The sequence below is a fragment of the Heteronotia binoei genome, chromosome 6 (assembly GCF_032191835.1).
Source record: "Heteronotia binoei isolate CCM8104 ecotype False Entrance Well chromosome 6, APGP_CSIRO_Hbin_v1, whole genome shotgun sequence".
Lineage (NCBI taxonomy): Eukaryota > Metazoa > Chordata > Lepidosauria > Squamata > Gekkonidae > Heteronotia > Heteronotia binoei.
The window spans coordinates 101,232,068-101,247,698 of NC_083228.1; the positions used below are offsets into that span (position 1 = coordinate 101,232,068).

At 39.5% G+C, this 15,631-nt stretch overlaps 1 protein-coding gene across 1 annotated transcript in view; it reads left to right on the plus strand.

Annotated features, from left to right (window-relative positions):
• The window catches only part of LOC132574336 (collagen alpha-3(IV) chain-like), a 90,551-nt gene that overhangs the window by 16,147 nt on the left and 58,773 nt on the right, over positions 1–15,631 (plus strand). The window contains exons 13-18 of the mRNA XM_060242698.1: positions 430–486; positions 1,137–1,181; positions 1,900–1,953; positions 4,022–4,063; positions 4,952–5,039; positions 8,161–8,196. Of these exons, the coding sequence (XP_060098681.1) occupies positions 430–486; positions 1,137–1,181; positions 1,900–1,953; positions 4,022–4,063; positions 4,952–5,039; positions 8,161–8,196 (322 nt within the window). The remainder of the gene's footprint in view (positions 1–429; positions 487–1,136; positions 1,182–1,899; positions 1,954–4,021; positions 4,064–4,951; positions 5,040–8,160; positions 8,197–15,631) is intronic.

A 15,631-nucleotide genomic window follows, 5' to 3' on the forward strand; every position in this document is an offset into this window, starting at 1 on the left:
GAATTGAATTCTGAGCATGAAAACTGCAGCACATATCTGAAAGACACAGCCAGGCAGAACTTGAAGATAATGTAACATGTAGTTTGGCCCTGACAGTTGTAGTACTACAGATGAGAGTATAGAACTCAACTGAAAAGGAGGGTGTGCAGAAAGAGAGACCATCAATGAATTTGGGCTGGGAAGCATTTTATGAATGTTTTATAAGACTGAAACTTTGTTACTTAAAATCCAGAATTATTCAAACTCTAAATTTGGGGGAGGGGGATCAAGAACCTGAAGCATTATGGACTTATACTACACAGCATCAACTTTAGTTACTGTGTACTGATGACAATTTTAAGGTGTTACTTTAGAAGTAAAAATATTACAAGAAGAGCAAGTTGTGTGTTTGATGCAGAATGAAATTGATTTGGTGGCTCTTAATTTTAGGGTTTACCTGGTGATTTTCAAAGTGAAAAGGGAGACACAGGAGACTCAGGCTCCACGGTGAGTAAACCTTTTTTGTGGACAGAGTTATTTATTTTTAAAGCTACTCAGTATTGTTGTAGAAATGTAACTAGACCCAGAAAATGTCAAGCTTACATTTAAATACATTTATTATTATCAAAGCAATATTGGGAAAGTTCATACCTATTTGTAAGGCTGGTAGAGTTAGATGATTTGTTTTAGTGGTGATTCATAACTTGTGAAATTCCATCTATCCTGAGAGGTTGGTGCACACCCTGTCTTCTTTAGGGAGAAGAATAAAGAGTTAATTTTTTCATTGTGCTGTTTTGTTTCATCTGGCTGACAAACTGGAATGCTGATGCTGGGCAATTTGTACCTACTCTTTGCTGATCTGTTCTCCTCTTATGAAGCTGTTGATTAACATTCTAATCTTACTGCTTTGATGTCATAGCATGTTGTTGTTGTCATCTTCATATGCTTTTAAGAACTGGTTGAACAGCAGTATAAAATGTCTCAAACAAATACATAGTTAATTTTATTCAACTTTATTAAATCATACTTTACTATAATTATACGTTGTTTATTGGAAGAACTATTTACATTATTTTTCTGTTTTGTTCAGTAGTAACTATCATAGGCATGTATTTTTGGTGTTGTTCTTATTCTTTTTATTTGATTTTTTAAATTAGGGTAAGCCTGGGAAGGATGGCACCTCTGGTCCACCTGGCATACTGGTAACCAGAACTTTTAAAAGTTGTTTTGTATCATTCAGTGATGTCCTGTCTAATGATGTGTTGTTTAATGGTTAGAGTGCTGGACCAAGATTCAAAGACCTGTTTCCCATGAAACTCAATGAGTGAAGCTAGGGCCAGTCCTACTATCTCAGCCCAGCCTATGTCAAAGGGTTATTGTGAGGGCAAAATGGAGAAGGGAAGAATGACAGTCCGGAGGAAACAAACAAGTAAAAGTGTAGTGGTGATCATGACAGTTCAAGGCTTGGAAAGACCTTTGGGTGCTAGTTCTGTATCTTATTCTCCATCATCACTGGATGGTGTCTCAATACAGGGTCGGAGAAAGAGGCAGTACAGGGCAGAAAAGCCTCTTCTCACAAGCCAAAGTATAGTTCACACATCCAGGATGTGAAAATGTATAATGTAATGTAATGATGTGGCAGAGCTCTGCAGCAATAGAATGGACTATACTACTTCAGACTGTGAGGGATGAATTCTAGCTCTGAATGTCTCCTTGCTTAAAAAAGAAAACGATGCCAGAGTGCTTGCAATTGAGCAAGTGGGAGAAGAGTAAGTAGGCAGCAGGGTAGGCATATGATCAGTGTAACATTTCCAGATTAAGTATTGTTTCAGATAAAAGCAGAACCCTTGAATGGCACATACCAAGTATTTTAAGTTGTCTATGAAATAAATAAATATTAAACCAGTTATATTTCTGCAGGGAGCAAAAGGTGACCAAGGTTCGCCAGGATTGCCTGGAAAGGTTGGATTAAAGGTAAAACAAAGAAACCCAAACTGTTGTTCTTGCAATGGTTTGCTTATCTGTTCACATCACTGCCTAGTAACTTGTAAATAAACAAAAGGAAATACAAATTCTAACAATGAGTATATTTCTAGTACAATATTATATAACCTATTTAACTATCTAAAAAAATATATATTTCAGTTTTCCAAAGCTCATCGACCTTCAACAAGAATTTTAGAAAACAATGTAACAACAAAAAGTTAGGTTTACTAATAAATTCTATACTTGTCCTATGAAAGGAAATGGTTTCTCATTTCAGAGTTTATAAAACAGGTAATTTGCAAGAACTGTGAAAGGCAGAAAGGCCACAAGAATAGATGTAGGGAAGTACTTGTGAGAACTGAGTCTTTATAATAGTTGAAGATGCTTTTAGTTGCAAGCAACTCATGGTGACCCCCCCCCCAGGTCTTTCCAGGCAAGTGACAAGCAGAGGTGGTTAGCCATTGCCTTCCTCTGTATAACAACCCCAAGCCTTCCTTGATGGTCTCTCATCCAAGTACTAACCATGGCCAGGCCTGCTAAGTTTCCAAGTTCTGATAAACTCAGGCTAAATTGGGCTATTCAAGCTGTTCTGGAAAAGTTACATGGTAACAAATGGAAACCAGAAAACTGGAAACAATAAAAACAGAGTTCTGCATCCAAAACCAGGCCTCAGATTCAGTGGGAACTCTCAGGAGTACAGCTCCTGAACCTTTCTGAGAGTTCCACCTCCTTGTCCATTGAATAGTATGTGCAGCTGTATAACAATCCCTGGATGAGCTCCACCGCCTACTTTTCTGCAAAATAATCCCTGTCCAAAACAAATGCATGTTTATGCTAAGAGAGCTAAATCATTGTGATTATGGCTTTGTCAGGATGGTACAAAGGACATCGTGTTTAAAGATATGTAGCTATGTTTAAGGAATGAGAATACAAAGACAGTAGGGAGGACATGATCAGAACTGGATCCCAGATCTAGGAAATGATCAGAACTGGATCCCAGCAGACACTTAGACAGTCTGTGAATATCCCCTCCACCCTAGGGTCACTTATAGATGTGAGGCAGTCAAAGGGAGTGTTACAGTCTGGGAATGTAGTGAGCAGCCAATCAAAGCAGAGGTATAATTCACCTTATGCTAAAAACTTTTTTATGGCAATAGTGATGGCGAGCTTTGGTGCTAGCCAACCCTTGTTTGAATACCAGAGTTTCTGACAGACTACCATTGCCTAATTCAGGGATCCCTAACCTTTTTGAGCCTGTGGACACCTTTGGAATTCTGACACAGAGTGGTGGGTGCAGCCTCAAAATGACTCCTGCAGGAGATGGAGCCAAACACCGTGGAAGCCCAAGTGCAGAGGAGAAGAGGCAGATACAATACAATATAAAGAAGAGTAAAAGAGAATAGAACAAACAGTATGGTGGAAGCTGCTAAATAATGTTATTTTAATCTTCATAGACAATCAGATCTTTATTGGCCAGTTAGAAGTCCTGCTGGATAAAAGTCTCACCTGCCTACATCCACCTTCTAAAGCATTTGGTGGGAACCAAGAAAGGTGGCAGCAGGTGCTGTAGCACCCATGGGCACTACACTGGGGACCTCTAGCTTAATTATTACGGATAAAGATGTGGCACAGGCCTGCTGCAAAGGTGCACACTCTGGTGTGGAATCTTCTCCCTGATCCCTGACATACAGGGTTGGTTGTATTCACAATAATGTAAAGGGAAAAGTCAATTTACAATCATTGTTTTTAAAAGTTTTGCCCACCCCAATTGAAAAATCCTTGGGAAAGCTGGATTTTTTAGGTTTATCAGGTTTGTTTAAAATATCCACTAACAATTAAATGAGCTTTGCTAAACAATTCATTGTCTATAAATAGATTGCAGATACAATGCCATCCCATGGTTTGCCACAATATGAACAAGCCCTGTGCTAATAATCCTGATCTGAAGAGAAACAGATATGCTTTACTGATTCTTATTGCTTTAGATTAACAATTTGTTACTAAAATTTATTTCACTCTGAACAGTTTTGGGGTTGTTATTGTTGTTTTAATACAGGGGAGTAAAGGTGAAGTTGGCCATCAAGGAATTCAAGGTCCAGTAAGTGCAAATTATGTCTACTTTGATATAGCAGCTTATATTTCAAAATTAGGAGAACATATCCTCCAATATTAATTGTGTTAATAACTGCCTCATTTTCAGACATATACAGCTAAAATGTATTTAAAAGATGGCATATATTTCATTTGCTTTTCCTTGCCCAAGAAACTCTTCTGTGAGTGTCCAGAAGAGACCAAGCCCAAAGTGCTCAGGTTTCAAAATACAGGATAATTGGCTTTCATTTCCATGAGAGCAGAGTCAATATTCACAGTCCAGTGCAGGCAAAGGGCAAGTTATGGTTTGGTTTGTAAACAATTAAAGGGTCGGAAGCAATGAATGTTGTTCCAAGACATGCAGTAAGCCGAATTCTGAAAGTTATTGGGAAGCTGTCACAGGGCCAGCACATAGGAGTAGACCAGGTAGGCAGTCGCCTAGGGCACCACCTGGATGATGGGCTGGGGGCAGGTGCCCCCTCCCTCTCCCTGCTTGCGCTGTCCCCACTTACCTAGGAGGCATTTGAAGCAGCTCCAAATACCTCCAATGTGAGCAAACATGCCTCATACCCCACCCAGCTCCCTCCAAGGGGCCGGGCAGGGCGCATGGCATGTTTGCTGGGCTTGCAGGCATTTGGAGCAGTTCCAAATGCCTGTGAGCTGAGCAAACGCACTATGCACCCTGCCCAGCCCACTCTGAGTCCAGAGGAGGCTGAGTGGGGCATGTGGTGCATGCCCCTTGCCTGTGGTGCTGGAAGCCCTAGTGCTGGTGCTGGCTGTCACACAATAACAATTCAACAGTATCAAGCACTTGTTTCTGGTGGCTGTCCTTTTTTCTTCATTGTTACTATTTCTCTCCCTTTTCTTCTATCTTTTGCTGTCTCTCTTTTTTAAGACAGAGTATTACAATGAGATGCCTGGTGAAAAAGGAAATAATGGCTACCCAGGATCCCGGGGACCTAAAGGGCAGCCTGGAAGACCTGGTGAGAAACCTTCAGTAGATTTCAGTCACATAGCAAGGGCTGGTTATACTGTGTTACTGCTTGGAAGAAGCATCTGCATGGAGATATCGTGTTGCATCAAGTGTTTATGTTGAAGAAATGGGAATGGAGAAAGAGGATGGGCTTTCAGCGTGCTTTGTAGTTAGGCCTAGTTAGACTGAGGTAGTAGAGAAGTAGACTGTACAGTAGATAGTTGCTGTTTGTGGATTTGTGACTTGTGATTTCACTTGTTGGTCGCCCAGTCATGTGTTCTTGTCTGCAGCCTGTTTTTACTCCCACCACACTGTTATCATTCATTATCATTACATCATTAAATTTTGTGGGAAATGTTGTTTTGCTACTGGGAGGCTACTGGGTGGATTTCACCATTCACACCCAGGAATGGAATCCTACCACAAATGAAAAGGTCTACTATATCTGTTCAGAAGATGGGAGGGAGTCATTTTTAATGCTCCTTACAGTGACCTGCTGTCTCCACCCACCACCTTTTGTCACCTTCCTTTTCCCACCACAGCACATGAAACTGCCTAAAAATTGAATCAGACAAAGGTCCTTCCCTCCTTATTTCCCAGGCATCTTTCAACATAGGGCATAGAGGTTAGGGGTAGTTAGAAGTCATGGAAGTGATGAGGGCAAGGCAAAGGCTTACCTCTTAAAATCCACTGTCTGATGCCATTATGTCCCCTCATCTCATTGGAAAGCAAGCCATGGCTCTCCATCTCAAAGATATAACTTGCAAATGGAAAACATAGCACTTCTGGGAGAAAGGTACAGAAACTAGTTAGTTTCTGTTTACAGGGTGGTGTTTTTATTTTTGTAAGGGAAAACTGAAAAATGTGATCCTTCATCTGCAGCTGGAAATGGTAACACATTCATTCTGCCATCTCTCATTCCTGCTGCATAGTGGTCTTCGTGTGGATCTGAATTTAATCTTTAGAAAGGCCTAAAAGTAACTTAAAGCATTCAAGTATTTTCAATTTTCATTGCTGCACAGTGAATCATAAAAGTCAAGACAAATTCGGCTCCCAGCCCTGGACAGTGCATTACTTACACTGGCTCAGAAAGTGAAGAGCATGGGAGTGACCTTGGATGCCTCCCTTTCTATGGAGGCCCAGGTCACTATGATTGCCAGATCTGCCTTCTACCATCTTCAGCAGATCAGGCAGCTGGCACCCTATCTCTCCCCGCAGGGCTTGGCTACAGTGACCCATGCAATGGTTACTTCCAGGTTGGATTACTGTAACTTGCTCTACATGGGCTTGCCATTAAGGCTAATCCGGAAACTCCAGCTGATGCAAAACGCAGTGGCGCATTTGCTAACTGCATTGCCTGTACAGGCAAGCATACAGCCAACACTGTGGCAATTGCACTGGCTACCTATTGAGTACCAGATTCGCTTCAAGGTTTTGGTACTGACATTTAAAGCCCTGCATAGCCTGGGACCAACATATCTAAGGAACCACCTCTCCCCATAGTTGCCCAGAAAGACTTTACATTCATCTAATCACCATCTGCTGGTTGTCCCTGGCCTCAAGGATGTCTGTCTTGCCTCGACTAGAGCCAGGGCTTTTTCTGCCCTGGCTCTGGCTTGGTGGAACATGCTTCCGTTGGAGACTAGGGCCTTACCTGATTTACTACCTTTTTGTAACCCCTGTAAAACAGAGCTGTTCTGCCAGGCCTTCAGGTGAGGCAGCAGACGTCCATAGTACATCGAGTCTGGAATGGAGTCAGGGAATGCTTCCCTGTCGTAGCATTCCATCGTCTATCAGGCCTATTGGAACAACATTGGTTCCAGCTGTTTGCACTATGGCCTTTGTCTTCCATCTCAAATGGACTAATTTTCTTGTTTTAATTGTTTTCTTGTTTTAATTGTTTATTTACTTCTAATTTTGTTGTCTATTGTTATTATTTAAGTTTGTTGCGATCCACCCTGAGCCCACTTGCAGGACTAGAAATGAACAAAAATAAATAAATAACGCACCATGAGTGCAACTAACAGTGAAACAAACTGTGAATGAACTATGGTGTTGCATCTTCTTAATATGTTAAAAATATTTTATTTATTGTGTGTGTGTGTATAAAATCAATGCTACCACAAAATGGTACCAGGTACATACTGTAGCTAAAATCAATGCTACCACAAAATGCTGGCTTCGAAGAGCTGCAACACTCTGCTAATCTCAACGTGGTGCCGTGCCAGACAGAACATTAACCACTCTGGGCTTGAATCTCTCATCAGTTGTGTCCAGATTAGCAGAGTATTGCAGCTCTTCAGGAGCACAGAGGAATGCAAGGAGGAGTATAGACACACTCAAAAAACATGCAAAAATACCCTTGACAAAGAACAGATGTTTGAAATGGACTATAGATAGTATTTCTTTCCATTGAGGACTTTTGGAATATATTCTAAGTGTCTGGTATAATTACATGTGTGTTATCCACTATGTCATGCCAGAAAAGGCTTCTCATATGTATATGATTTTGTGGTATCACTGATTTCTTAAAACAATATATATATTATAAATGAATAAATAGAATAGAATTTAACATATTAAAAGGACACAACACCATAGTTCATTCATAGTTTATTTCATTTTAGTCATTCTCACGGGTCGTTTTCGCACTCACCTTCCGCCGGCGCGACCCCCCTCTTCACGTGCAGGATCTGCGCGGATTTCGCACTAAACGCTGCGGAGCAGCCAGAAAAGCCGGAAGCTCCCGGCGCAAAAGCCGCTCAAACCGAAACCGCCAAAAAGCAGTTTGGCGTTTGCGCGGCTTTTGTGACGGGAGCTTCCGGCTTTTCTGGCTGCTCCGCAGCGTTTAGTGCGAAATCCGCGCAGATCCTGCGCGGTGAAAAGGGGGGTCGCGCTGGCGGAAGGTGAGTGCGAAAACGACCACGGTGATTTGTCTTCTCTTTTCTGTTGTTTTTTCTCCATGGTTCATTTTTCTGCTGGCACAATGAATCATAGTCATTCAATAATCTGCCCATCCACAAACATATAGTATAAGTGATGTTCACCAGGTTGCGTTTGCAATAGACTAGTGTGAAACAAGCTAAAATAATACCAGCATAATCCAGGGTTTCAATATATTGTTTTTGCAGGGCTACAAGGTCCTCCTGGGGGAACTGGTAGGCCAGGTACGTACTGTAGCTAAAATAGTTTAATATCCCAGTAATCCTGTTAGCTCTTGCCTGTTTTGTTCTGCTTATTGGGAGGGGGATGGGCAAAATCAGAGGAAAGAGGACTAGTATCAACCAATTTTGTCTTCTCTCAGGCTTGTGGTGTGTTTTCCAATTAGAGAGGACAATAGAGTCACTTTCCACCTTGTTCTGCCATTTATTCTGGCCACAACCTGCTTCCTGTTTTTCCCCTCTTTTTTTCATGAGTGGTCTTGGCATGGCAGATACCTAAACTCTTTGCTCCTGACCTTCTCTGTCTCTCTCTGCAAAAATATACTGTTTTACCCTTGCAACTCTGCTAGGGAAAAAAGTGACACAGGGATAAAAAGGAAAACAAATCAACCAAACTCACACCTAGTACAAGTTTATACTGCTCCAGGAACACTCAATGAAGATGAAATCCCTCCATGCATGGCATAGGGTTGCCACGTCCAATTCAAGAAATATCTGGGGACTTTGGGGGCGGAGCCAGGAGACTTTGGGTGTGGAGCCAGGAACAAGGGTGTGACAAGCATAATTGAACTCCAATCAAGAGCCCCCGACTGGTTTGAATGGTCCAGTCACAGGCAGTGCGAGAACTTTGGGTGTGTGTATATAGTGGGCCCTGCGGCCCTAGTTTTCAGTCTTCATAGGCAGCGCTATACCATGCTGTATTCAATAAAAGAGCTATGTTCACTACCACCTCACCTCATTAATGTTTAGAACCCACTATATTATAAGTATCTAGCTGATAATTTTGAAACAGTTAAATAACGTTATTTGATTGTTGTGCTTGTTCACAGTTGAAGAGGCAAAGGAAAGGGGCAATGGTGGGAGGGTTAGATATCTGAATAGTCTAGTGTAAGAGCACGTAAAGGTAAAACATTTAAGTAGGGGAGGGAGGGAAGAGGTGTTATAAAATACAAATAGTTAAAATACCTAATTAGCAGGGCTTTTGTAGCAGGAACTCCTTTGCATGTTAGGCCACACACCCCTGATGAAGCCAATCCTCCAAGAGTTCACAATTGGCCCTGGTAGAAGAGCCCTGTAAGCTTTTGGAGGATTGACTACATAAGGGGATATAGCCTAATGTGCAAAGGAGTTCCTGCTACAAAAAAAAGCCCTGCTAATTAGAGAGTTTTTTAAGGAATTATAACTGTTTGAATAGTAATAGGATCATCAGATAAAGAGTGAGGGGCTAAACGGTTTTGTGGAAGATCAGCATAGTCAGTTTATTTTGTGAAGATGTGCTTAATAACACTAACAAGTTTATAGATATTTCTGTTAAACACAAAAAAAAATATTACAGAACTGCATAAGAGGAAATGAACATATTTCACGGGGCTGCATAATTTTACTTAAAAACCTGATTTTAGTAGTAATATTTTATTTATAAAAGCAACATTGGATGATCAAAAACACTGGCATCTTTATATGCCCCAAATTAACAAGAAATTAAATTTTTATCCCATACATTTACATTCCTAAAACAATTTCAGGAAGGAGAACAGATAATAGGAGATCTTAACTATATATAAATCTAATTTAAAAAACAGATCAACGGATTATAACTGATTACAGCTATTACCCAGCACATCACAATTGTCTGAGGTGACAAGAGAGGAGGTCCTACAACTAATAGACGAATTAAAAACTAATAAGTCACCAAGTCCGGATGGCATACATCCAAGAGTTTTGAAAGAACTCAAAGTTGAACTTGTGGATCTTCTGACAAAAATATGTAATCGTTCATTGAAATCTGCCTCCGTTCCTGAGGACTGGAAGGTAGCAAATGTCACCCCCATCTTTAAAAAGGGTTCCAGAGGAGATCCGGGAAATTACAGGCCAGTCAGTCTGACTTCAAGACTGGGAAATTTGGTAGAAACCATTATCAAGGACAGAATGAGTAGGCACATTGATGAACACGGGTTATTGAGGAAGACTCAGCATGGGTTCTGTAAGGGAAGATCTTGCCTCACTAACCTGTTACATTTCTTTGAGGGGGTGAACAAACATGTGGACAAAGGAGACCCAATAGATGTTGTTTACCTTGACTTCCAGAAAGCTTTTGATAAAGTTCCTCATCAAAGGCTCCTTAGAAAGCTTGAGAGTCATGGAGTAAAAGGACAGGTCCTCTTGTGGATCAAAAACTGGCTAATTAATAGGAAGCAGAGAGTTAGTATAAATGGGCAGTCTTCGCAGTGGAGGATGGTAAGCAGTGGGGTGCCACAGGGCTCAGTACTGGGTCCCATGCTCTTTAACTTGTTCATAAATAATTTGGAGTTGGGAGTGAGCAGTGAAGTGGCCAAGTTTGCAGATGACACTAAATTGTAAAGGGTGGTGAGAACCAGAGAGAATTGTGAGGCACTCCAAAGGGATCTGTTGAGGCTGGGTGAGTGGGCATCAACATGGCAGATGAGGTTCAGTGTGGCCAAGTGCAAAGTAATGCACATTGGGGCCAAGAATCCCAGCTACAAATACAAGTTGATGGGGTGTGAACTGGCAGAAACTGGCCAAGAGAGAGGTCTTGGGGTCGTGGTAGATAACTCACTGAAAATGTCAAGACAGTGTGCAATTGCAATAAAAAAGGCCAACGCCATGCTGGGAATTATTAGGAAGGGAATTGAAAATAAATCAGCCAGTATCATAATGCCCCTGTATAAATCGATGGTGCGGTCTCATTTGGAATACTGTGTGCAATTCTGGTCACTGCACCTCAAAAAGGATATTATAGCATTGGAAAAAGTCCAGAAAAGGGCAACTAGAATGATTAAAGGGTTGGAACACTTTCCCTACGAAGAAAGGTTAAAACGCTTGGGGCTCTTTAGCTTGGAGAAATGTTGACTGCGGGGTAACATGATAGAGGTTTACAAGATAATGCATGGGATGGAGAAAGTAGAGAAAGAAGTACTTTTCTCCCTTTCTCACAATACAAGAACTCATGGGCATTTGATGAAAATGTTGAGCAGTCAGGTTAAAACAGATAAAAGGAAGTACTTCTTCACCCAAAGGGTGATTAACATGTGGAATTCACATCAGTCATCTGACTGATGTCTGGCGTACTATTAACCCTAAGAAAAGAGATTATACGTTTTTTTCAGGCAGACATGGATCTTGGTCCAGGATTGATTCAATTTGGATCTCCATCGGATTAATGAAACTGGTACAAGAAACCGAGATTCTCCCCTCAACAATAGCTGACCACTCTCCCATTATGGTAGTTTTGAGTGCAGAAAGAAGGCGTTCCGGCTGGAGAATGAATCCAAATTTAGTGAAGGATAAAGATTTTAATCGGTATATAGAGGAGGAGATGAAGTTGTTTTTTAAAGTAAATACTCAGAAGGATATTTCCAGGATAATCACTTGGGAAGCCAGTAAAGCTTTTTTTAGAGGATTAGTGATCAGTTATACTGCAAAAAAACGGCGTCAGGAGAAGGGCGATGTACTAAGATGGACAGATTTAATTAAGAGAAATGAAACAAAATTAAAGGCAAATCCCTCTTTGAAAGAACTAAGACTGGAAATAAGAAATCTACAACATAAAATACATCTAGTATATTTAGAACAAATGGAGGCTAAGATAGCATATACAAGAGCTTTCTTTTATGAAAATGCCAACAAACCGGGCAAGTGGTTAGCCTACCGGGTAAGGAAGGAAAGAGAGAAGAGACAGATTAAAACATTACGAGATAAAAAAGGTCAGAACACTTTTAAAATACAGGAAATGAAAGACATAGTTCAAGAGTTTTTTAAGGAATTGTACAGCAAGGAGACGAGAAACAAAGAAGATCAAAAGGTTTATATACAGAATAAGAATAAGATAAAATTGACAGTTGATCAGAGTGAGTCATTGTCAGCACCAATAACTATGGCCGAGGTTGTACAAGCCTGGGCCAAAGTAAAAAGTAAAAAGGCAGCTGGTCCTGATGGAATACTACCAGAATATTATATAACCTTTAAGGAGATCTTGATGAATCCCTTCAAGGATTTATTAGAGGAGATTTGGAACAAAGCTCTTATCCCAGACTCATGGTGTAATAGTAATGTGGTTCTTATACCAAAGCCAGGTAAAGAGCCTGAGGAAATCTCAAATTATCGTCCTATATCTTTATTAAATATTGATTATAAGATCTATGCCACAATCCTCGCAAATAGAATGAAATTGATCTTAAAGGATATAATTCACCCGGATCAAACAGGGTTTCTACCAGGGAGATATTTAAGAACAAATACCAGAATGCTTTTTAATTTCTTAGAATATGCAGAGTTATATAATGATAAAAAGCTAGCCTTTTTGTTTCTCGACGCAGAAAAAGCTTTTGATAATGCTGATTGGAGTTTTATGTTGCAATTACTAGAACAATCAAACTTCGGAGATAATTTCGTTAAAAATATCCGTGCAATTTACGATAAACAATATGCAAAGATTATAGTCAATGGCGATCTGACGGAGAAAATTCCGTTAAGTAAAGGAACCAGACAGGGTTGTCCCCTGTCCCCGTTGCTTTTCATCTTTACGCTGGAAATATTAATCCAAACGATTAGGCAAGATAAATGGGTCGAAGGTATAAAAATTAGAAAAGAAAACTACAAAGTTTTAAGTTATGCAGATGACATGTTATTGGTCTTGCAAAATCCGGCTGCTTCGATGGAGCAGGCTTTAAAACACTTAGAAGAATATGGTCAAGTAGCCGGACTAAAGATCAATATTAATAAATCGAAATTTTTGGCTAAGAACTTGACAGAACAAGATATTATAGAGTTGGAAAAGAGGTCAGGATTTCAGAGAGTTAAAAGAATAAGATATTTGGGATTAACGATCTCGGCAAAATGTAGTACAATTTATGAGGACAATTTTGAATTTTTATTGAAGGAAGTTGGTAGTCTTTTTCAAAAATGGGAAAATTTGAAATTATCATTTATGGGACGAGTAGCTTTGTTAAAAATGATAATTCTCCCCAAAGTGCTATTCTTGTTCCAGACGGCTAGCTTTGCCGTTAAAGATATTTTTTTCTCTAGGTTGAATCATCTATGTAAAAAGTTTGTGTGGCAGGGGAAAAAACCCCGAATCAGTTGGAAAAATTTAACAGATGTAAAAGAGAAAGGTGGCCTCGGCCTCCCGGATTTTGAAATATACCACATGGCATGTGCAACAGTATGGTTGCAGGAATGGATTATGCTAGATGATCCCCGTCTGTTATTAATTGAGGGCGTAGAATTGCAAGCTGGATGGCATAATAATTTATGGTATGTCCAAAAGCCCCAATCCTATTTTCAAAGACACTTAGTTCGAAAAGGTCTATTAAAAGTATGGTATAAGATAAGAAAGAAAATTTATGATAAGACACCTAGATGGTTATCCCCGGTGGAGGCCATAATGCATCCACAGCTATGGTACCCGGATAGAACACTAAGATACACTGAAATATTAGATGAAGAAGACAGAATGAGAAAAATGCAGGACATGGAGGTTAGTGGGCATAGAATCGATTGGTGGATGATGACCCAAATCGCGGCTAAGTATAACCTCGATAAACATAAAGGATTTACAAAACCCAATTTTGATTTTGATTTAATAATAACAACTAGAACAGGTAAGAAGATCAGGAAAGTTTATAATTATTTTTTGTATTTAAAACTCGAGGACGAGACGGTTAAGCACGTTATGGTAAAATGGGCTAAAAATTTCGATTTTAATATTTCGCTTGAACAATGGGAAACCTTATGGAAGAATAATTTCAAAATTATAAAGCCCGTCAGTTTGAGGGAAAATTTTCTAAAGCTTTTTTATAGATGGCATATCACTCCAATGGTACTTAATAAAATCAACACAGCAATTTCTCCTATCTGTTGGAAGTGTGGTCAAGCAGTAGGAACATACTTCCATTTATGGTGGTTGTGTAATAAATCGAAAAAATATTGGGTCGAAACTCATAAAATCCTAGTTGAGATATTGAAGACCAATTTTCCCCTTAAGCCAGAATTTATGCTGCTTTCACTAGTCAAAGACGTGGTTTCAAAAGAGGACGAAATAATAACAATATATATAATCACTGCCGCCAGAATTTTATTTGCCCAGCATTGGAAAATGAATCTCATACCAGATAGAGAAGCAATAATTCAAAAAATTCTAACTATAGTCGAAATGGATATATTAGCTAATATAATTAAGGGAAACACGAAAGAAAAAGCAACAGAAAGATGGAAAAAGGTTTATTTATGGTTAAAAGATAACTGAGATGTAATAACTTCATGGATATTTCTTTTGTCACAGTACATGTTTTTGTTTATAATAAGATGACGATAGTTGATTCTGGTTTATACCACTGTCTCACCCCTTTCGAATTCTACATGATGATAGAGACAAGAACATTTTGTGGTTAGCTTGATATGTTCAATATTAGCTAGGGATTCAGTATGCCATAAAGTTTTTCTTTGTGTATTTGTATTGTATGGTAAAACTAGCTGAATAAAATTTATAAAATACAAAAAAAAAAAAAAAAAAAAAAAAAAAAAAAAAAAAAAAAAAAAACATGTGGAATTCACTGCCACAGGAGGTGGTGGCGGCTACAAGAATAGACAGCTTCAAGCAGGGGTTAGATAAAAATATGGAGCAGAGGTCCATCAGTGGCTATTAGCCGCAGTGTGTAGATATATATGTGTGTGTGTGTATATATATATTTCCAAAGCATTAGTAGATACACTAACACAGGTTGACATTGGTCTTAAATCATGGATGGATCACTGCTGGATCACTGATTCCTAAAATTACAAGGAGAACAAAACACTAAGAATACACAGTGGAGTCTGAACAAAAAACTTTTATTAAGCCTAGAATTCATAGAACAAGGTATCAAAAATTATTTTGAAGAGAATGAATCATCTGAAGTCACCACCCCAACCATTTGGGATGCCTTCAAAGCAGTCAGTTTCAAAAAAAAAAGTCATCAATCTCAACACTGGTTTCCTTCCTTTGCCTGCATTTCTTTCTGTTCCCTTTCATTCAACAAACTAACAGTAAAATGCATGAACCATGAGGATTTAAATGGAAGGTGCTTCCTGGACACTACTGTGCAGCTGCGATAAGGCAATTGTGTAAATTTAAAGACTTTGGACATCATCCCCCAGACATCACAAATGGCATTCCACCCTGATTTAGAGAAGTTGAAGTTTTTTATTGTAGGTGCAGAATAAATTCACATAATAGTGTGTAAGATGGGCACAGAATCTGAAGTCAAGATTAAAAGCTTACTGCTCTGAAAATCTGCAACAAGATGTGTGTGTGATAGGCCTTTGTTAACATGGGAGTACCCCTTGAAACTAGATATGTTCAAGTTGAAATTCAGTGATCATTTTTTAAAATGCTTACATAGATGCTTCTGAGTGACTGCAAAAATTGATATGCACAAATAAC